The sequence below is a fragment of the Microtus pennsylvanicus genome, chromosome 6, assembly GCF_037038515.1.
Source record: "Microtus pennsylvanicus isolate mMicPen1 chromosome 6, mMicPen1.hap1, whole genome shotgun sequence".
NCBI lineage: Eukaryota > Metazoa > Chordata > Mammalia > Rodentia > Cricetidae > Microtus > Microtus pennsylvanicus.
Genome location: NC_134584.1, coordinates 67,718,822 through 67,743,306, shown reverse-complemented (window position 1 = coordinate 67,743,306; position 24,485 = coordinate 67,718,822). Strand labels below are relative to the sequence as shown.

At 42.2% G+C, this 24,485-nt stretch overlaps 1 protein-coding gene across 1 annotated transcript in view; it reads right to left on the bottom strand.

Annotated features, from left to right (window-relative positions):
* Positions 1 to 24,485, bottom strand: part of Adgrv1 (adhesion G protein-coupled receptor V1) — a 532,771-nt gene that overhangs the window by 68,356 nt on the left and 439,930 nt on the right. Inside the window, exon 87 of the mRNA XM_075976408.1 lies at positions 4,852 to 4,973. Within this exon, the coding sequence (XP_075832523.1) occupies positions 4,852 to 4,973 (122 nt within the window). The remainder of the gene's footprint in view (positions 1 to 4,851; positions 4,974 to 24,485) is intronic.

Below are 24,485 nucleotides of genomic sequence, written 5' to 3'. Positions count from 1 at the left end.
TGCTCAGAACCACACAGTACTGTCACACAGGGTCTTTGCTCCAGGAATGTCACAGAGAGGAAATTAGCTCATTAAACAAGAGTTTGCAATAGTTTTAGATTTTACTTAGCTTGCAATAAGGACCTTGAAAAGAGATAATAATTTTTCTATCTTCTGATGAAATCCACCATTGTACTTAGCACAGCTGTTTCAGTATGTATGTATGTATGCAAGTATGTAGTTCAGTAGACAACATGGGCTACCACCACAGTCTTACAGTTTGTATTATCTGATGAAGTGCTTCTCAGCTTTCCTGGTGCTGTGACCCTTTAATACGGTTCCTCAAGTTGTGGTGACCCCCAACCATAAAATTATTTTCGTTGTTATTTCCTAACTGTAATTTTGCTATTGTTACTAATTGTAATGTAAATATTTCTGGAGGTAGAGGTTTGCCAAAGGGGTCATGATCTCCAGGTTGGGAAGGCAGCTAGCTGATTTAGTGACTTCTGATTGGCTCCATTACAAATGCAAATCCCACAGAATCCTACTGATTTCAGCTCTTGAGCATCTTCGAATACAGCTTGAGTTACTTTCTACATACAAGTTGCTCCCCGCTTTTCATGTTGTGCCCCCTCAGGCTTTTAACTCACTTTTCTACACACGTGACCCTGCAGCTCGGCCTAAGATTGGAGGCTGCTAGATAAAATGCAGAAGTCTGCCATGTCTACCACTGACGGGAGCAGATTTTTCTAGCTGGCAGGCGATGCCTCTTCAGCTCCTGCTCCTCTTGCCTCAGCCTGACCTTGCGTAGAGCCAGTTTTATGGTTGTCACTTTCTCCCTCATTTTTTTTCACAAGGATCAGAAATCTCCTCTGTGAACCATCCGTTCTTCCTAAACTATAAGTCTCCTCCATTTTTCCCTGCCTTCTCCACTCAAACTATGGCCCCTAAATCCCTGATTCGGCTTCACTCAGAAACTTGTCAGAACTGAACATTTTTGGAGCCCACCCAGATGTTGTAAGAACAGCTCCAGGAGTGAGGTCCAGTGGTTTGCTTATTGGTAGCCCCCTTCATGTAGCTCACGGACCTTGAATACATAGAAAGTTCTGAAGCTACCCCATGAAGTCAAGTTGCTCAGGTGTGTGTTCTCTTCCTATTGGCTTCTTCACTGCCATGGAGTAGCTACTGCATCTTGTTGAAGCTCTCTTTCCTACAGCGATAACAAACTCGTAGCCTCCTCCTCCTCTGTGCTCTCTGATCACTCCTTAGCAATCGCTTTCACCAGCATCTCCACATACCCAGTCACGGAAAGGTTGCTGTAATTAACAGTGTCACTAAAAGCTCTCCCAGCTCTGCTGCGTATTTCCCAGAACCATGGTCTTCATGTGAGGAACGATCTTCACATCTACTTACCATCTAAGTCAGGAATTTCTCAGTGATGTTCTTCTGCACTCTTCATTCTCATATGTAACCACTAAGCAAATCTCAACAGCCCTGAAACCTGTCACTACCCCAACACCTGAAGAACAATGTCAGAATACCGTAGTTCAGATGACAACAGCCTGCCTGCTCACATTGGCTCTTCTCAGTATTCCATTCTAAACATTTCTAGACAGTCTTTGAAAGGGCAAACGTGAGTGTATGAACATGTCATCCCCATTCAAAGGGAGAAAAAGTTGACAATAAAATCCATGAAGTCAAAATAATCCAAACTCCCAAGTCTGAAGCCTTCATTTTGGATAAGGCAGCTGGTGACCGTCCTGAAAGAGTGCAGGAGCTAATGGTATTCAAGACAACCTGCCCTTTCTGTCTCCTCTTTCATTTTTCTTCCCCGTTCAACCCTTTTCTTAATCTAGACAGTGTTAATCACTTTCTTCTTTTACAACTTTGGGTAACACTGTTTTCTCAGCCTGAAAGAGCCCATAGATAGCCACACATTCTTCATTTGTCCTAAAAGCATGGGGGTGTTCTGGATTCAGGTAGGGGCAATAAAGCACAGCACATACAATGTGACGTCACATATTCTGTCTACACAGTGTCTTAAAAACCACCACCATGCATGCACCGCTCTGCAACAAGTCAGGAATTCAGGTTTTCAATGTTTCCCAATTTTAAAGGCCTGCAGCAAATATTTAAAACTCTGAATCACCCCTGGATCATTGGGCAGCCACCAAATCAAATGCAAGTGCAGATGTTGTGACAGCCTTCTCTGAGGTCACAGCACCGCAGTGCAGATGTCGTGACAGCCTTCTCTGAGGTCACAGCACCGCAGTGCAGATGTCGTGACAGCCTTCTCTGAGGTCACAGCACCGCAGTGCAGATGTCGTGACAGCCTTCTCTGAGGTCACAGCACCGCAGTGCAGATGTCGTGACAGCCTTCTCTGAGGTCACAGCACCGCAGTGCAGATGTCGTGACAGCCTTCTCTGAGGTCACAGCACTGCAGTGCAGATGTCGTGACAGCCTTCTCTGAGGTCACAGCACTGCAGTGCAGATGTCGTGACAGCCTTCTCTGAGGTCACAGCACTGCAGTGCAGATGTCGTGACAGCCTTCTCTGAGGTCACAGCACTGCAGTGCAGATGTTGTGACAGCCTTCTCTGAGGTCACAGCACTGCAGTGCAGATGTTGTGACAGCCTTCTCTGAGGTCACAGCACTGCAGTGCAGATGTTGTGTCAGCCTTCTCTGAGGTCACAACTTTCCACTCAGCAGGGACCTCCTTAAACAGGTAACTAAACCCCTAAAACAGCTTCAAGAAGTCCCTGGAACTGACCAGATTCACTAGGCCCTTATCTGACACAGTAAACAGAGCACAGCTGCAAAAAAGACTCCAGAAACCAAGCTGATCTGCAAAAGACTGTGTGACCAGACTCCACTGCCTGGGAGAAGCAGAAACCAGCTGCACTGCCTGAAAGAGGCTTAGACCAACTGAGGCAGCTGGAAAGGACACTCTTCATCCTGTTGAGCCGTCTGCGGCCCAAGCAGTGTGCTCCAGGTTCTCAGCTTTGGGAGCTGTCACCCAGACTGGGGTGATGCAGCTGTCTTTGAGTAATTTCTGCTCTTATAAGTAACCCCTCACCCATATTCCTTAAGTAACCCCAACAAAAGTCATTGGTTCACTAAGTCTGAGTTTGGTGGCATTCACAGTTTGGTCTGTTTTGGGCTGCCTGCCTATCTGGGGTGAGTAGATGACTGTGTTTTGTCTCCCCAGGAAAATATTTGTTACACAACAGCAGGCTGTTAATGTGGACTCTGATCTTATTTCTGCTAGAACCTAGGTGTCCAAGGCAGGGCCTCTGACCTAATGGCTCACCATTGCATGCCATGTTGATTGCATGCTGGTACAGGCATGGAAATGACTGTTTTCTCAGCTCCCATAACACCCTGCTCATACCTGACACTGCATAACTTGGAGCTAACTATTTACTTATTTCAATTGTCAGTCCTACAAGGGTATGGCTGTCTTCTCTAGGTATTGATAGTACCGGCGACCTTTTGGGCAGTGTATGTGCTCCAATGTCCTATACAGAGATGCCTATGTTCCACCATTTCTAAACTTTAAGGTTGATGGAGGAAGGTCATTGGATAAATAAAAAGAAACTGCGTGGCCCTCATTGGTTAGAAGATAGGTGGGAGGAGTAAACAGAACAGAATGCTGGGAGGAAGAGGAAGTGAGCTCGGACTCCACAGCTCTCCTCTCGGGGGCAGACGCCTCAGAGAGACACCATGCTCGCTGCTCCTGGGAAGATGCACGCGATGAAGCTCCGACCCAAGATGGACATAGGCTAGAATCTTCCCGGTAAGTGCACCTAGGGGCGCTACACAGATGATTAGAAATGGGCTAAATTAATATGTGAGAATTAGCCTAGAAGAGGCTAGATAGAAATGGGCCAAGCAGTGATTAAAAGAATACAGTGTCCGTGTAATTATTTCGGGGCATAAGCTAGCCGAGCAGGCGGCCAGGGTGCTGGGAACGCAGCCCCGCCGCTCTTATTACTACATAAGGTCACTTTATGGTTTTCCCTTCCTAACCAGATAATGTACTTTGATTCAATGCCATCATGTAGGCTATACTCATATTAAAGAATTTGTCTCCCCTTCCTCTTTCTTTCTTCCTCTTTGAGACTAGGTATTAACCCGAAGGTCTTGTGTGTGACTCTAATTTTATGTATATATGCATATATACATTTTTTACAACATGGCGCACAAAATAGTAACTATGTAAAAGTATTCTTGGTAATTTCATGACTTTTTTTTTTAGTCTAAGGGCTCTTTTTTACTTTGGAAAATAAGAAAAATGTATTCATTTGTTCCATTTGATAATTTCAGAAGAAAAGTTTTCCCATTTAACAAAAGCACTAAAAATCACTAATAACTTTTAGTCATACTACCCAAATATATTTGTAAAATTAACTTAAAATTGCCACCATTAGACTCAAGAAAGGATGAAATCATTTTTTAGTCGCTGAAATATTCTTGTATCTAAACATTAGGGTTTAAGCGGAAATTGCTTAAACATCCATTTAACTACTCAATTGACCTAATGTCTAGACACAGCTATGGCCCATTTATGTGCATCGGTCCTACATGGTTGCTATCTGATCATAACTAACCATAAAGAACATATTTTGGCAGTTACTTAATATTGCTGAAAATAAACAAGTAAATATTTTCCTTTTCAAGCGTACATGATGGGTAAGTTGGAATTCCAGACATATTTCAAATGTTAGCTATTTGGCCCCCACCACATTTTTCTAAGACTTTGTACGTCACTGTGCACGCAAACTCATCTGCAAGTAGACTCTTACTTCTTGAATGTTGACACTTGAGTTTTGCATTCATTAGACGTGTGTGGCCTTGGAAGGCTTGCCTTACCTGCAGGCTATTGAAAATGACAAAGAGAACCAACATCCAGACGTGTCTGTAGGCCATATGCAGTCCTCCCCAAAGCCACGTCACAGAAATCAGGGCAAAGAGATATAAGATCAGAGGAATTTCTGGAAAATATGAAGAAGACAAAAACTTGAGGTTCAGAAGACCACATGAACACACATGAACAGAGAACTATTTTGGCCTCCTTCTGCTGGATGGTTTCAGTCCTAATATCCATCCAGAGAACAACCCAGGAAATCCTTCTCCTGTGTGGTGCAGAGAAGGCACAGAGTTCAACCACATTGCTCCTGGTTTTCAAATGGGTCTGCTTGTCACTTGGGGAAGGGGAAGGAAGGACTTTGTCCCTGTGTAGGCTACCACCTGCTGGACCGAGTGAGAAGTGGCATAGACAAGTACAAGATTTCCTGAAGAGTGAGGGGTAACCCTGAGCTCCCCATGAACACTCTCCAAGGCAGCATTTGAATCATAAGCTTTAAAGTTGTTTTCTGCGAGTCCCTGAGATGTAAGCAGATGTCCCAGGAAAAAGATGAAGGCATTAACTGGTAAGTACCAGCAGGGAGCGTTGGCTCTGTCCACCATGCTCCCCTGCAGTTGTTCCACAGGTTTCCATATTAAGCACCCTGCACAGTGTGTTCATTTTGCCACTGGAGCACCGCAATGTCTTTTTATTGTTTTTGTTGTTGCTGCTGTTGTTATTTCTGCATGTGTGCATGAATGTTTTGCCTGCATGTATGTCTATGCAACACTGCAAGCAGTGCCTGTTGAGGCCAGAAGAGGGTGTCAGGTCCTGTGGAACTGGGGTGACAGACAGGGGTAAGCCACCATGTGGGTGCTGGGAATTGAACTGTGTCCTCTGGGAAGGCAGGGATGCTCTAAAGCACAGACCATCTCTCCAGAGTTTCTAATGCTTCTTCAAGATGGACTGATTCTGCGTCAAGGATGCTATTGCCACTTCCACGTCTCTTCTTTGATTTTGGGAGAGGGGAGATGATCTGAATTCTCAAATGTCTTCACAGAAGAGATCTTAATAGTGATATACCAATCCATGTACAATTTGGAAATTGAATGAGATCTTAAAGCAGCCATAAGTAAGTATATTTTCAAGCCATTGAAAGGCATTATAATGGACTACACCACAGGAATTCTCAGGACAGTCCTGATAATCCACCAGCAGAACATAAAGTCCTCACACGCTGTGAGGTTTGAATAGTTAAACATGATTTGAGCAGTTTGAAATTTTCATTTTGTTCTGAAACAACCTCAAGCTAACAGAAAGTTGCAATGACAGCAGGGTGTTGTGGGCCTAACAAGTTGCCTGGACGTTGTCAACCTCATCGTCTTCACTCTTTAAAACTAGGAGTTGTATCTTCTTTGAAGGCATTTTTGTATATAGACACAGTTTCAAAAATCAGGAAAGCTGCACCAAAACATTACTAGCACATTCAAGTTCCATTTGGTTATTATTTTTAAATTTTAATTTATTATTTGCGTGTGAACATATGTATTTTTGAGTATTTGTAGATGTAGATATGAACATAGGTGTGTGTGTGTATATGGTGTGTGTGCCTGAGTAAGGCCACTTGCATGTCACAGGTTGTGTGGAAGCCAGAGGACAACTTTTAGGTTGGCTTTTCTCCTTTACAGTGGGTACTGGGGCTTGAACTCAGGTCATCAGACTTGTATGGCGAGCAGTTTGCACACCGAGCATCTCACCATTCAGTTGTTCTAACAATTCCCTTTGTGCATCAGAGCCAATGCTGCATAGCTGACATCTCTGTACTGTCTTAACCAAAACGGGTAAGAAGATCTTTGAAGCTGACATATTTATTGGTTGCAGGTAGGTAGCTTTTCTTGTAGAGAATTGTGATGGTTAGCTTTATATTTCAACTTGACTCAATTTAGCATCTCCTGGGAAGAGATTCTCAGTGAGAGATTATTCATATTGGGTTGGCCTGTGTTCATGTCTATGGAGATTTGTCTTGATTACTAATGTTAGTTGATGTGCGGAAGAACCAGGCCACTCTTGGGGGTGTCATTGCCAAGGCAAGGGGCCTGGCCTGTATCAGTGGTTCTCAACCTTCTTAATTCTGCAATCCTTTAATACAGTTCCTCATGCTGTGGTAAAAGTCCTGGTTTCTTTTACAATAAAATAGTATTTGGATTCTGTGATCTGTATGATCTACAGCTAGAAATAGTCACTTGTCTTTGGTACAGCTAAGGTGTCTCAGTAGCTAACAACTCTCTCTCTCTCTCTCTCTCTCTCTCTCTCTCTCTCTCTCTCTAAATCCTATATGCATTTACTCCCTCTCACACCTAAAGTAGTTTCCTGTTATATAACATATTTATTGATAATAAAGGTTTCTTTCCCTTTGTGGAGGCTAACTCCAGTGGATAATCCCAGAATTCACTGATACTGCTTCTGATGGTTTCCAGAGGATACACTCCAGATGCATGTCTGAAAATGTGCATAGTTTGTCATGTTACATGCTTATGGTACTATTGATGACCTCTGCAGTATCACTTAGAGAAAACACTGACTGATGTCTTTTTGACACATTAACATTGCCAGCATCACTATTCTCGCACTTTTGCGCCACCATTAAGTGCTACTTGAACCCAAGAAATGCAATACTTGGGCAGTCGCCCTGAGAGCCAGCTGAGAGCTTTTAAATGGCTAACGAACAGGTAGTGCACACAGTGTGGATTCCCTGGACAAAGGAATAATTGCGTCTCAGCCTGTGCAGAACATTATGGCATGACATCTGTTGTGCTAGTACATATGACGCGCAATTTAAAACTTGTGAATTGTTCATTTCTAGATTGACTTTGGTATAGGGAAATGAAACTGTGGAAAGTGAGATACTACTAGGGCTGTCAACTTTAAGTGTTTATATCTAAGTAATGAAATTTCTCAGTTCATGTCAATACTTTTACTGCCAACATCGCAAACATTAGTCCTGATTTTCTCCCTTTCCACATCTTGTGACTGGGTTTTCTGTCGCTAAGTAGTCCGTTCCCCTGTTGTTTCCAATAATCTTAACTATTCTATGCACTTTCCTGTATGGATTCTCGCTCCTGATGCAGCCATCCTCACCTATGCAGAGACCTTCCAAACTCACTCCGAATTCTGTGCCATACCCTACTGCTCACCAGATGACGCCAGCAGTGACTGGGTTCTCGTGGTCAGTGTTTGAGTACCTGGAGGTATATGCATGACCTTTCTCTGAACCAAGTAGTGGGTTTTAGGATGGAATTGTTGAGAAACAGAAAGGAAAAGAAAAAAAGATAGGAACAGATGCAGAGACCCACAGACAAACATTAGGTGGAGAGAGCAGGTTGAAGGTCTCCACCAGGTTCCTCCCTTCAGAGCTTTAGGGGACCTCTACAGAAGAAGGGCAGGAGGAACCGTGGGAGCCAGAGGGATCGAAGACACTAGGACGGCATGACCCTGGCTCATTAGAGCTCACAGATTGAACTGGCAACTTCTGAACCAGCATGGCCTGATCTAGGTGCCCTGCATATATGGTATGTTTGTTGGCTTGGTGTTTTCTGTCAAGGAGGGGTTGGGGGGGACTCCTAACAGTGGTAGGTGCTTGATCTTTCCTCCTACTGGGTTGCCTTGCTCAGATTTGCTGTGAGGGTTTGTGCCTAGCCTTCTGGTATCTTGTGCCATGTTCATTTCCTGGCAGGCCTGCTCTTTTCTGGGTAGAAACAGGGGGCATGGATCTGGGGGAGAGGAAGGTGGGGGAATTGGGAGGATTAGAGGGAGAAGAAGCTGTCATCTGAATGTATTGTATGAGAAAAGAATAAATAAAAAAAATTAAATGTTATCTGTTTAAATACTAGGCAGTTTAGAAAGAACTCACTAGAGAAATGAAAGTTTTGCAACCATGTTTAACAAGTTCAATTAATTGGTTCCTAAACAATCACCAACTTCTTTGTGAATAACATTTTATAGCATTAAAATCAATTCTATTTTTTTAAAAAGAAAACAAGAAAAAGAGAAAGAGAAGTGGCAAGAGGTAGAAAAATCAGATGTTATTTATTTGTTTATTTTTAAAAGAAGAGGCCTTAGCGGGGGCTTTGCTGATATTTTGCTCAGGTACATTCATAAATCCTCAGAGTTATTAATAACTTCTAGGGAAAATAAGATAATATAAAATAGATTAATGTTGATGAGTAATTTTTTCACTAATGTCTTGTAGTTAAACAACAGAGAATATGTTCTGATTTAAATTTTAATCAAAGTTCTCTTATCTTCCCAATGAAATCCTACTTAAGAGTCTGAAGCTCCGATGAGTACAGGGAGCCGCTCATCTTTCAAAGATTCATCTTCAACCCTACAAGTGGCATTTTAGTTTCCGCGGTGTAAACAGGAGTTCTTATCTATGGCTCTGTGTGGCGCACAAAAGGCCATGCACAATTTTCAGGGCACAACTAGGATCCATGTTTCCATGATTTGGTTAACGTGTTCTTCTAAGTACCCAGAGCTAAGCAAGCACTGTGTGCCAACAGAACTTAGTGCAAAAGCCAACAAAGCACACTGGGGCTGTCTCCTAGAGATACCCGCAGCCCATTTCCTTCTGTAAGCAGTGTGGTAGCTTGGCGCTCCAGAGCAGAGGCTCTGCAAGGAAAAAAGCCTGTCATAAATAACTTTGCACTTAGCAGCATACCCCACGCTGGCTTTCCAGCAGAGCAGCAGTAATTAAACAAGGGTTTTAGATGGAAGAAATATCCAGAGGCACATCTGGATTTTGTGGGCTTTAAGCCTATAAAACTGGAGGAGGGGGTACTTCTTTAAAAAACACAATTGCAAGTCTGTAATTGGGTTATACCATCTTAGATGGTGCCCATCCACATGAGAGGCTCTGAAACCCAAGCTTCAACAGCTTTATTGTTAATTTGCCTCTGAGGAGCCACCTTTTAAATTCTCTGGAGGCTCAGTGAAAGAAGAATACAGGATGGAGATGGAGGCTGAGAAGCATGTTGTTAAATGGCTACTATTCTACCACAAATTTAATTTGACAAGGTGGACATTACTGTTCCCTTTAATGGAAATAACTTTAATTTCACAATTACTAAGCTGGGTTTTTGCATATAATAAATTACTGGTAACTTATCTCTTGCCTATAGTCAATGTTTATCAGAGAAGACACTTATCACCGGTAACTTTAGAGACAACTGGTATTTAGAGATGGCTCTGTTAACATAAAGCAGAATAATTTCAATAGAAAGAACCCTTAAAAACAGAGTATTCTACACAAGGAATGAGGAGATCTATATAATCAACAGTGCCATGCACAGTGCACGAAGAACATTCACAGCCCAAGAGCAGCAGCAAAACTTCCAAATGCTCTGATTCCAATAGGGCGAAGGGCTGAGAAATAACTAGATAACTATCTAAACAACTATCTAAAGAGCCAATAAACATGTGAAAGATACTCAGCATAACTAGCCATGGAGAAAAAAACCAAAACTACAAAAAACTCTAATTCATACTCATTATGATAGCTGCCACAAAAAATGGGAAAAGCGTATGTGGGAAGATGGGACAAAAAAATGGGATAAGCAAGTTGATAGAGACAGAAAGTACATGGGAGCTACCAGGAGTCAGGAGCAATAAGCAAAGAGTTACTATTTGGCAAACACAGGGTTTCTGTTTGGGATGATGAAAAGCTTCAGGATATTTTGATAGTGCTGATGGTTGCATAGCACGGTGAGAATTGGTGATAATTAACTGTATAGTTAATGATGCTTAATGATAATTAAGTGGATACTGAGAACATTTAAGTGCTAAAATTTTAAAACTTCCCTCATGATTCTTTGTGGATTTCACATCATGCATCCTGATTCCACTCATCCCCCACTTGCTCTGCCCTCTGCCTTTGCAACCTCCCACCCAAAACAAAATTTAAAAGTAAAACCAAAATAATAACAACAAAAAAAGCCCACAAAAATAATTCAAAACAAACAAACAGAAAAGGCTCAGCTTGGAAGCTCTAGTCTGGCACAGTATACTCTTTAGTGCATACATCTTTATTAAATACTAAATATATATATATACATATATATAATTATAATTACAAAGAGGGCAAAGGCTGTTAAGTCAGGTATGTGTAAAAATAAAGTTCCACCCTTGTGGAATGAAGATACAAAGGGGAGTGAGTGATGGGGGAAGGTTTAAGTGAGGAGAGGGTGAGAGAGTAGGAGAGATGGTGGAGAAGAGATAACCAACACTGAGGTTAAGGCCATTAAATATGCATTTGTTTATCTGTGTAATATATATATATATATGCACAGACAAACAGACAGAGACAGAGAGAGACAGAGAGAGAGAGAGTATAAAGGCAAGATGGAAGTCAGGACTACTGGGTAGTAGTGCCTTCAGAACACGAGAAAGCCTTTGCACTCTGAATTTGTAGCACCTGTGATTGCCTACACAAAGTCAGTCAGCACTCCAGCATGGGCAGGTGAGGGACACAGAAAGCCCCACCCCTAGCAGAAGAATTACTGGCAACTGACAGGAACGAGAGGAGAAGGGAACCAATTCTCTTCATCTGTGTGGCCCACAATGTTTTTTCACGTTCCAATGAATGGCCCTATGCCCATGTATGTATGGGTAACACAAATCGGACTCAGTGGGTTGTAGAAAAAGAGAAGAGGAAGACATAAAGTTGGGTGAAGGATTTGAGGTTGTGCGGGTCCAGGAGAAGTTGGATGAGGGATAGTTACGACCCCAAAACAGTATTCATGTATAATATTTCCAAAGATTAAAAGACATTTTATTAGGAAAAAAATCAAATTATTAAAATGCTGAAATACTTAAATTAGCAAGATGTTACTAATGTGAAAAGAAAGCATTGTAAACTTTCTTGGGAGTTACTTGTTGAGTGGGGGAAACACAGAAAGTTCTGTGTTAGAACTGCTGCCACTATGAAACGGGCTCCTCACCTGAGTGCAGAGGGGCTGCATCCCATCTCTCCATTTGGTTTTGGGTTGTGGTGGTGGGGTGTGCGATCTCATCGCATTTAATTGGGGTTTGAAGAGAAAGTCCATTGCTTTCCTTGATATTACCCCGTGAAGCTGTGTGTGCACTGACAACAGGCATGGCTTTATTTGTAGAAACAGCACCTTGCATGTGTGAGGCTGGTGTTTGTAATGCGTTTGCAAACTTCTTTACCTCACTGACATCCAGATTTTTGCTTTGGGATGTGCTGCTAAAACAGACTCATCAACAGAAAACGATGAGCATGGCAGTGAAATGATGGGAATTTAAGATATCTGTGGTGTTTTCCACCAGAGCACTCATCTAAATCAGAAAACCAGGTACACTGAAAATAAGAGGTATCAAAAGATCTTTTTTTCTAAAGCATGGTTGCTATTCTGAAATTAACAGTATTTGGATCCAGGGATGCTTCTGTGGTCTGATGCACTTTTTGGTGAGACTATGTTGTGCCCGGAGCCTCCTGACTCTATTAGCACTGATTCCACGGCACACAAGCGCTCACCAGTGCTCTCAAACATGCCTAGAAGCATCCAGGCCTACACAAAAGTGCAGTGCAGTCATGTCTCAGAACTGTCAATCAGCATCAGGCCACTACGTGGAGTAGGTTAAAAATAACATTTATGGGTAAGCTTTGGAAATTGTTTACAGAGACAACCTCCAGCACATTTGGTCAGTTTATACCCTTAATCTTTAACCACAAGTCCTAAACATGGTTACAACTTTATAATTTCCTTCTCCTTTCAGTTCTTCTGCAGCAAAACCCTAAATGCTTTGGAGAAGCTCCATCACGTTCAAACTGCACCTGAAAATATTCTGTTCAACCCACTGAAAAATAGACCTCTTACAGCAGGATAATGCCCATGGGTACAATAGTGGCATGAATATTATGAAGGAGACCAACTATTTAAGGCCAGTACCACAGAAGGAAACTCATTCCTGGCACTGTAAATCTCGCCCACAACCTGTGGTTTGAGAGCTCAGAGGTCAAGGGATAAACCTAACTACGATTTTTCTGTTAAATGGGCAGAGTATCAAACTGATCTCTAAATTTCTATCTCTATACACATAGATTAGTGCAGTTAGACCTTATTGGTGAAGTTTCTCTGTGTAGTGAGTGATGGTTAATGAAGAAACTCAGACTGATCAAACTGTAAAGAATATGTATCTGTGGAATACTCAGCTACAAATGGGACATATATGCCATCTAATCCCAAGGTTCAGGGTTCATAATGGAAAAAGGAAGCATAGATACTGTAAGAGTCTGACCGCAAGGGGTGCACCCACCCACTGTGACAGTGGGGATGATCTATTGGGAGCTCACCAAGGCCAGCGGGACTGGGACTGAATAAGCATGGGATGAAACTGGACTCTCTGAACATGGCAGACAATGAAGGCTGATGAGAAGCCAAGGACAATGGCACTAGATTTCGATCCTACTTCATGAACTGGCTTTGTGGAAGCCTAGCCTGTTTGGATGCTCACCTTCCTGGACCTGGATAGAGGGGGGGGGGTACCTCGGACTTCCCACAGGGCAGGAAATGGATTGAGAGGAGGGGGAGAGGAGTGGGAGGAGGGGGAGGGAAATGGGAGGCAGGAAGGAGGCAGAATTTTTTTTCAACAAAAAATAAATAAATCAAAGAGTCTGAGGTTAGGTAGAATGGGGCAACAGTGTCCACTGGACATGACAGGACCACTGCACTCATTTACTCTTAGCAGCTGTGGATGCCTGCACTAGATGTATACAGTATTGAGGTAGTCAACACTGAGAGAGAGAGAGAGAGAGAGAGAGAGAGAGAGAGAGAGAGAGAGAGAGAGGTGTTGGGGCAGCTCTTGAGATTTTACTGATAAATGAAGAAATTTAGAGAATTTATGGCTCTTGGGGAGGGAGGGTCAGTTTCTTGAAGGGTATAGTCACTGGTAGGTTGACCACAGTCCAGTGGATGGTCCTACATTTGGGATATATCAGTAGCATAAGTTGTACTTGATGAGTTGCTTAAAAAATTAAATAAGGAAGACACAAAGTTGGGGCAGGGTAGGTAAATAGGGGTAGATCTGAGATGAGTGATGAGGGGTGGGTGATTATGGTCAATAATTCATTGTATGTTATCCTTAAAGAATTAAAATATTATTATTTCTTTAAAAATACTCTTTCTGTAGCTTCTCTTCTCTACCGTCGACCTTCTGACTTTATTTTTAAAACTCCATAGCATTTATAAGCACCAAATTATTCTATAAGTTATGTGATCATTGATTTTATATGTTAACTTGACTGGGAAAAGAGAGACCTCAGTAGGTGCTTAAACTTTCTGGGGTTGTCTTTGAAGATGTTTGAGAGAAAGGTGAGCATTTAAATTGTGGATAAGGCAGATAGACTTCCCCATTGAGAGAAGGTATCACCCAACCCACTGAGGGTCTGTGCAAAGCACAAAGGTAGAAGAAGGCATAAGCTTATAGCTTCCCTCTGCCTGACTGCATGATATAGAGCATGCTCTTCCTCTGTCCTCACTACTCCTGGCTTCCAGATCTTCAGACATGGACCAGAATTCTAAACTCTTATTCTTATGCCCTTGACCTATACCACAGCAATCCTGGGTCTTCCATTGCAGGTGTCAGATTTTAACACTTCTCAGTTCTCATAATAAAAGGAGCCACTTTGCATTGTATCTCTTTCCCTGAAGATGTCTGTCTGTCTGTCTACATACCTTTCATGCAACTATGTCCTGCCATAATGATAATGGACTAACCATCTGAAACTGTTAGCTAGCCTCAACTAAATGTTTCCCTTTAAAGGAGTTGCTGTGACCATGATGTCTCTTCATAGCAATAGAAATTTCTAAGATAGAAGTTGGTACCAGGGACTGGAATATTGTATTGTTTGATAGGCTGACCATGCTTTTTTTGATGGACCTTGGGACTGTGGATTAGAAAAACAGTTGACTGCCTTAAGTGCTGCTTAATGGGCCATCCTAGTAGGAGCATGGAAGACAGTGGAGCTGAGTGTGAGTTGAATTGAAGTGGATCAAGACACTTCAGAGAAAAATGTTAGCATGTGGCCTAGAGACCCATATTGTGATATTTTGGTAAAGAATGTGGCTGCTTTTTGCCTTTGTCCAAAGGTTAAACTTTGGACAAAGTTTTGGATTAATTCATTGGCAGAGGAAATCTCAAAACCATCTAATATAAACTGGTATGTGGTTATTAGTATTAACTGTAATGGAGATTTATAATGAAAAAGAGCAAGCTGAGCAAAGAAAAATAGAAAATGTATAATTTGAGGAGAAAAAGATCACCAGGAAGTGGAATGGATCTAAGTCCTGTGTTAAAGGAAATAAACAGATTAAGAAATGGAAAAAGCATAGTGGTGAGCTCAGGGCAAGATCCCACCCAGCTAAGTTTACAGCCTATAGAAAGGAATTGAGAAAAGCTTAAAGGCACATGTGCTTTTATCCCAGCACTATGAAGATAGAGCCTGACAGATCTCTGAGTTTGAGGCCAGCCTGGTCTACAGAACAAGTTTTAGAACATCCAAGGACAGACAGTGAAGGAGGCTGTGGAAAATAGAAAGCTAATGAAGATGTAGTTCAACAATGGAGTCATGTTCCAACCCCAGCAAATAGCAGAACTTAGCAGTTTCAGCCACGTCGTTCTGGCTTTAGAGTCAAGGATATATATATATATATATGTAAAGGTGTTAGGGAACCTTCCTTCACAACTAAGAAAAACTTCTGAGGCCAGGCATGTGACAGGGGAGTCCTTGCAAGAAGGCCTAGAAAGATCGTTGTGTGAAGCTGTGAAGGTGAAGCCTGGATTACCTTGGAGACCTCAAGATGTTGGAGATGCCAGGACCATGGAAAACCAGATGAGAAAAGCTAGAACAAGGAGTGGAACCAGCTCAAGAGAAAGAAGTGTGTTGCAGTCAACAAAGCTGAAAGGAGTTGGAGATCTGAAGAGCATTTTGTCCTCAGACATGAAGATGCAGAGTTTGGAATTTGCCCAGCCAGTTTTTGGTCTTGCTTTGGTCCAGTATTTCTTCATTATAATCCTTTCCCTATGTTTTGGAAAGGTAATGTATATCCTGTGCCATTATAAGTTGGAAATATATGATCTGTTTTGTTTTTGGCCTTGTTGGAGGAAGTCACTCTGAAGATGGGCTTTGAAGTCTCATATATGCTCAAGCCACCCCCAGGTCTCAGACCATTTCAAGATGTACCCAGGACTATGGCTGCCTGTATACCACCATGTCCCACCATGATGATAATGTGATGGAGGAAGGTCATTGATTAATTAAAGAAACTGCTTGCCCTGATAGGTTAGAACATAGGTGGGTGGAGTAAACAGAAGAGAATGCTGGGAGGGAGAGAAAGTGAGCTCAGAGACGCCATGCTCCCCTCTCCCGGGCAGATGCAATAGCTCTGCTCTCTGAGGCAGACGGCGATGCAGCCAGCCACCAGATCAGAAATGCTGAATCTTTCCTGCTAAGCGCACCTCGTGGTGCTACATAGATTATTAGAAATGGGTTAAGAGGATGAAACTAATGGGCCAGGCAGTGTTTAAAAGAATACAGTTTGTGTGTTGTTATTTCGGGGCATAAGCTAGCCAGGCGGCCAGGGTGCCGGGGACGCAGCCCCGCTGCTCAAATTACTACAATAATGGACTAAATTTCTGAAACTGTATGCCAGCCCCAATTAAATATTTTCCTTTATAACAATTGCTGTGGTCATGATGTTTCTTCACAGCAATAGAAACCCCAACTAAGATATCTATCTATCTATCTATCTATCTATCTATCTATCTATCTATCTATCTATCTATCTATCTATCTATCTACCTAGCTTTCGCTCATCTATCTTGGATATATACTGCCTGTTGGTTCTTTTTCTCTGGATAAGTTAAATACATTTGTACCTTGTGAAACCCTCTACTGCACAAGGCTATGAAAACACTCGCAAGTGCTTAGTTCTGCACCTTGCTTACAAAGGTGGGGGCTCAAACATAGTTAAATTAGTAATCAAAAGCCAAATTCTAGTTCAAGTCTTTGTAGGACTAGTTATGGTACAGTTAAAATAGGTAAATTCACCTGGCTAGTACTTATTTATCTCGCTTTCTACTAAAATGAAAAGGAACAGACACAAACACGGAGGGGGGGAGGGAGGAAAGTGGAGAGGAAGAGGGAGAGGGATGGGGGAAGAGGGATGAGAGGCTTTAAGATGGAGAGAAAACATGCCAGAAAAGATTGTGGTTGTGGTTTGTAGGCAAAGCCACTTATTAATGATATCCTCCCAATGACAGATTCCTGTAATTACTTTTTATTTAAATTATACTTTTTATTTATTTTGAGAGTAGGTAAATCCATGCTCTTGTGCCCATGTGAAGATCAGAGGACACAGTAGACAGTCTGGAGACAGTCTCCAGGCTCACCATCAAGAACCTTTACCTTGTAATCTATCTTTCCAGTACAATTACTTATATTTTAATGGAAGAGGGGAAGACAGAAAAGGGGTGACAAACATTGACCACTTCTCCAAATCAGCCCATTTCATTTAAGATTTCTATAATCATATGCCAATTCCAAGACCACTGAAGGAATCAGATCTGCCATAGATACCTGACCTTGAAACCCTACCAACCACAAATCACAGAAAGCAATATGTTTGTGAACTAGACATTTTTTTTTGAGACAGAGTTTCTCTGTGTAGTTCTGTCTGTCCTGGAACTCACTTTGTAGACCAGACTAGCCTTGAACTCACAGAGGTCTGCCTTCCTTCATAAATTTTAACATGTTTTCTTCCATTCTGTTCACTCTATGCTGTGTCAAGCCATCACCCCTTTCTATCACATCCAATCCTCCTTGAAATGCATTGATAATGATACTCACCAGTGGCTGATGGTACACAGTCCATTAAGTTTGAAATGGGAATCGAGAGGAGGTCATACTCTAACTTGGGCGAAGGAAGCCTGAGTGCTCGAGTCTGTAGCACAAGCCTACACCTAGCATCTTCAGGCATAGATAGCTTATATTATGGATGTGGGAATGATGGCGTGGACAGAGCTATGCAGGTGACATGCTGGACCACAGGACAGAAGTAATTCTAGCTTCTTTACTAGTGGACTTTGCAGGGTTGAAGAAATGGGAGTCTATTCCCAGGGTCTCAAGTTCTGCTGAGAACCTAACCATCATGGCCTTGCTAACTATAGAATCCGGTCTTGCTAGGATGTTAAAGGAAAGCCCAGTGTCACTCCTGTTTGAATGTGATTTATATGGACTGAAAAATGGTGAAAGCCTAGAATTATGGTCTTGCCTTGCAAAAGTTATGTATAATTTTCAATTTGCAGGCTGTAATTTTGAATCTAAGGAGAATAACCAAGTTATACGAGACATACCCACACCGACCTTGCAAAAACTGTTATTAGAGTAATTCTATTTGAACCATGTAGTTCAGCGTTGCTGGATAATACTGTGCTGTGTGCGATGGAGCTGTTGGTTATGTCTGTGATTGTCAAGGAAAGGCAAAACATTCTCTTTTCTTCCTCTTGGAAGGACGGGAAGGGAAATTATCATCTGGGCTTACAACTGAAATAGTAATTTTCTATGAATGTTTTGCCAAATGAAAGTGACAAAAGTTTTTAGACATCAGAGTTCTAAAGCAAACGGAAGCAGCCGAGTAAACACTGAAGGTTGACTGATCCTATTTCTGTTCATCACCATTTACTCCGTGTTGGAGCTTGAGATGCTCTTTTATAAAGACGCCCTGGTACCAGGAAGCAATTCCTTACGCTCAGCTGTTGGAACACCAGAAATGTACAACATATTTTTTTTTATTTTTATTCTTTCTAGATGGCCTCACAATATTTATAGAATTAATTTACAAACTAAGCATCCATTAGTAATGAGTTAAAGTTATATATAGTACACCACAAAGCAATCATTAGGATAGCAGGCTCAAAATCAATGTCAAAGTCTTGAGTTAAATAACAAAACATCTCATAAAAATTAACACTAATGATAATTTTGTGCATTCAAGAAATTTTTTTTGTGGGTTGTCAAATATGTCAGTTCCCCAAAATTATTTTCTGATGGAGCCTCAGTCTGGATAAATGCCAATTTACCTCATTACTTGTTGCTTTAACTTTGTACCTTAACCATCCTACTAGAAAACACAATTTTAATTTTTTTAAATTTCTACTGCTTTGTCACAGGGATCTGCCTGCCTCTACCCAAGTGTTGGAATCAAAGGGGAGCCAGCACACTCTCACCTGTTCCTTCTTATGGTGACTGACTATATTTCCTCTCCCATTCGCTATTAGAGTACAGAGAAATTGCCTCTCCTTAGAAATAATGCTGGATTGCTCAGAAAGTTTGAGTGCATTACTTTCTGTTGCTAAATAACTATGCCTATAAGTGCAGAAAATGCACACCACACCCACACAGAGAACTGTCCTCAGGAATGTACAGCTAACCACAGAGCAATCTGTGTTACATAAAGCCTTGCCGTTGTCCAATGGCACAACACACAGAGGTAGGGCAGGGATTTTTATGTACAAGGAGTAAACTAATATCTCATTGCTCATTCTTACTTGAAATCTCAGAGAATAAAAAGACAAAATAGTTGTGTTGAGAAAAAAGTCCAAAATTGAACCCCCTGTATATGATTTAATGGAAAGGATGCCATTAGAGCAAAACAAAGCCATGAATCACTAGGCATGGTGGTATGCCTTTATTCCCAGCACTGGGGAGGCAGAGGCAGGCAGATCTCTTACATTCTCAGTCAACAGGTCTACATAGTGTGTTCCAGGACAGCATAGAGAATGAGAGACTACTTCAAAAACACAAAACAAAATTTGGAGCGGGAGAGATGGCTCAGTGATTAAGAGCACTGGGGGCTCCAGAGAATCCAGGCTTGATTCCCAGCTCCCATGGTAGCTAACAAACGTCTGTAACTCTGTTTGAGAGCATCTAGTGAGCTCATTTGGCTTTCATGGGCACCAGGCCTGCATATGAAGCACAGATATACATGCAGTCAAAATACTTATACATAAAAAAATTAAAACTAATCAATTTACACAAACAGAAGCAAAACTCAACAAAAACCCTAACAAACACTTGTTTTGACAACGCTATGTATTAGTGAGTAGATACTTTCAATATGACCTGCATTCAAGGATAGCTCATTAAACTTCTCTTTCTCTGTATGTCCCTGTCACATGGAACCTTTTGTTGTTGTTGTTTCAGATATTAATTCTAGCATTCTTTTCTCCCATCTTCTTGAATTTATCAAGAAATTCAAATCATGGTTAGGCTGGTCCATATGTAAGATAGATGTTATTGTCTGATTTGTGTGTGTATCCATGTACACGCAGGTACTTGGCTCTAGTGGACTCAGGAAAGCATTGTGGAGAAAGAAGTTTATCTTCAGTCTTGGCCTTGAAGGCAGACAAACGTGTAAATATTGAGGTTAAAGAAATAAGAACAGCATAAAGAAAGGGGGAAAGGCAAGTTTATAAATCCCGGTAGAATGTTCTTTGGCTACAGGTAAAAGTTCACAGGAGTGAGTAATGAGAAGAATCTCACAGCAGTGGTCCAGCAACGTGGAATGATTTTTCATTACATATAGAGCCATTTAACACTTGTAATAAAAAGAGGTATCCCATGAAAGAGTGCTTAATCCCATAGGAAAGCCAACAGGCTTATGGCGAGCAAGCAGGAGCAGGGTCAGTTCATTAGTAACCATGACAGCAGTCTGCGTGGGTGACCACAAAGGCCCGAGGCAAGGAAGAAGAGCATCTCCTCCACTGTAAGCAGTGGCAGGGGCAAAGAGACAGAACTGCAGGAGTACCCCCATCAGGGAATGAAGGTGGATGGTGGGAACTCAGCACCAAAGACGCAGAGTCAGTAAGTCCTCAAACTCATGAGACCAGAATTCCTGAAGCCACAGAAGTGCCGATGCTTCCATCGTGATAACCATCCACCCAAGTGAGTGACTGTGACCAGAGAGGGAAGGAAATTATGCAGGTGTTCTGGATATGTAAACAAAAAGACAGAAAAGAACAAGAAACATAAACAACATTGAGCTCAGAGGAACTGAGCAAGGCAGACAAAGACAGGTGAAACCTTTTATACTTCCCGAGGATAACCTATCAGAGAGAAATTGGGGTGGATATATCTTAACAGCATATGAAAATGTGTGTGTGTGTGTGTGTGTGTGTGTGTGTGTGTGTGTGTGTGTGTGTGTGTAAACAGAGCAGGGATAGAGTTAGCAGATTTTAAAATGACTAGTCACCATGATATGGAAAGCAGACACGATGATCCCGGAAGAAAAACCCACTTTAGATTTCCTTCACAAGGAAGAACCATTAGCAGAGGGTGGGTAGGTAGAGGAAAACATCACCAATACAAGGGAGATGGGTTTTCTGAAGAGGGGTGGCTGGAGGGGTGGCTCTCAGTACTGCCTTGAGCAGGAGAGATTAAGGATAAACAGATGAGAGCGGAGCAGCTGGGTTTGGTGTGCAAGGATCTGGGTGATGAACGAGTCAGGCTATGGTGCAGAGTGTAAGGGCCTGGGTGATGGATGAGTCAGGCTATGGTGCAGTGTGCAAGGGCCTGGGTGATGGATGAGTCAGGCTATGGTGCAGAGTGTAAGGGCCTGGTGATGGATGAGTCAGGCTATGGCGCAGTGTGCAAGGGCCTGGGTGATGGATGAGTCAGGCTATGGTGCAGAGTGTAAGGGCCTGGTGATGGATGAGTCAGGCTATGGCGCAGTGTGCAAGGGCCTGGGTGATGGATGAGTCAGGCTATGGTGCAGAGTGTAAGGGCCTGGTGATGGATGAGTCAGGCTATGGCGCAGTGTGCAAGGGCCTGGGTGATGGATGAGTCAGGCTATGGTGCAGAGTGTAAGGGCCTGGTGATGGATGAGTCAGGCTATGGTGCAGTGTGCAAGGGCCTGGGTGATGGATGAGTCAGCCTATGGTGCAGAGTGCAAGGGCCTGATGATGGATGAGTCAGCCTATGGTGCAGTGTGCAAGGGCCTGGTGATGGATGAGTCACACCGCGGTGTAGCTGTGAATAGCAGGTGTGATGGATGAGTCACACTGTGGTGTAGCTGTGAATAGCAGGTGAATAGTACACACCACTGGGGGAACTTGATGGTGAAGGAAGAGGGAGAGGCAGGGCAGGAACTTGATAAGACAGCCACATTATGAACAAGCTCCGGGTAGTGTAGAGCGATGCACATCTTTGGATTGTGGCTAAGGTGTAGAAGACAGAGATTGAAGCTGGAAAACATCAGTGGAAAATTCAGCATAAAACTAGTTTCAAGAGAAGGAAAACCAGATGGAAGACGCGGAAGCGAGGGTGGTTTTCCTGAAAACATCAGTGGAAAGTTCAGCATAAAACCAGTTTCAAGAGAAGGAAAACCAGATGGAAGACGCGGAAGCGAGGCTGGGTTTCCTGAAAAGCAGCTACTTAGGTAAGAAAGGAGAGCAGTGGTGAACAACAAAGGATGGTGGCCAGATGAAATAAGGGAAACTGAGGGTGATGGCGCCATATTGTTCTTAATTTCTTGTAGAGGTGGAAGGCATTAAATGCAACGCTTAATTGCAGCTGGCTCTGATTCAAAGACTACTTAGGAACCAATTAAAGAAAATCCAAAGATTTTGGGGAAGCTGATATGGTCCAGTTAAGGTTGCTTAGAATAAATTAGTATCCATTACAGAGCACCTCTGATTGGCTGACAGATACCTTCTGTAGTACTTTCTTTTTAATAGTTTCATTTCATTACTTTGCTGGTACTCTGTATTACTTTCAGTTATTAAGTAACTATATCTGTAAATGCAGAAAATGAACATCACACCCACATGCAGAGCTGGTCTCAAGAATATAAAACTGACCACAGAGCAGTGTGGTACATGTACTGTATGAAGGCTTGCCCCTGCCCATCGCCCACTGATCATAGGGCAAGGGGCACCTGCCTTCCATCACAGTAATCACAGAAACTGGGAGGCAGAGGCTGGTGGGTCTTTATGAGTTCCTGGGCAGAATAAAGACTGATAAAGAGTACTGGGGTACTGGGTGGCCTAGACCAGACCAGCAGTGGACAAACTACTTAAAAAAGAAGGCAAATTGGTGAGGGAATCAAAGGATTAAGGCAAATATCTCTGAAATCTCCAATTTCAATGGACTCTCAGAGGACAGAGAAAGGTCCAGAGAAAAGAGAGTCACCTGGAAGACCAAGGGCAAATGGGAACAGGCAGAAGGAAGGATGGAGAGGAGGATGGAGGGTGATCATGAGAGCAGGCACCTGCCACAATGGGAGGGCAGAGGGTGGCAGCAAACGGAGGGGTCTGAAAACTGGACACGTGGAGGCAGAACCACAGTGTCCCAGGATGTTAGCAGAAAAGTTATTTTCAGCTTTCTGTTGAGTGGAACCGTGGTCCTGTGCAGCCATCTGACAGAAGGCGCCCCTGCTCCTATTTCCTTCCTAATAAGCATTCCAAAAGAATGTCTGCCTTTGGGCTCACACTTCTCCATTGGTTCAGTGTGCTTTTCTTCAGAAACAACACGTGGCAAAAATGCCATGTTCCTGTTTGATTCTCTGAGTATTATAACGTGTAAACTAGTAAGAAAGACATTTAGAGCACAGGCATTGTGCCCCCAATAGGACCCAACTGCTCATTCCCAGATAATTCATCCCCAGTTTGTACCTTCTTTAGTAATAACAATCCTGTTTTCCTTTATTCCTAGATTTGTCTTTAATATTTTATTATTCAGCCAATTTCAAGTCTATTCACACAAGCCATCATTTCAAGGCCGATTTCTATAAAGAGCAATGTAAACACTGAAATCATGAGTAGAAAAAATTTGAAATAATAATGGCAATAAAAGGTGCATGGAAAAAGTTACAATGGAATCTGCGACTAAGGACCTGGCAGAGCTGGGCATTAACAGACCCATTGGAGAAGCTTCCAGACATGTTCACTACCGTCTCAGAATACAAACTCTCCAAGATAAAACAGGCTCAAAACCCTGATATTTCTTCTGAGTTTTATACGTACTCATTGGCAGTAGTGTAAATTCTAATTCTGGATAAACATATTTTAAATATAAGGAACTGTCATTTTCTTAGCTAGAAATTAAATGGAAGAGTGTTATCATCCATTAAAAACTGCTTCCAGATAAAAGCAATAAAAAGGAATAACAGTTTTATAGTGTTTTCAAAGATTAGAAAATGATGACTCACTGATAATTTAAAAAGATAAGTGTAAAAGGATAAATGAAGAAGAGTAAATCCTCCTAAAAAGTGGTGGATGCCACCAGGAAAACTTAAATTTAAATTTTTTTTTATTAAATTAGACATGAGCAAGAAGGAAATACATTGAAAGCCAGTAGGTACATTATGGAAAATGTGGAACGTTTCATTGGTTCTCTGGTCAAGTGTGATCTAACAAGGTACACAATGTGGCAGCGCATTAGGAATCTTCTTCAGTCATGAAACTACTGGATAGCCACAGATGCTGCTGTCATTGTGTACCACATAGACTATATCGTCATTAACCTGCCAAGCCCCGAAAGGTGGACAGCAAGGTATAAATCAGTTACAGGACTGGTGAGATGCTT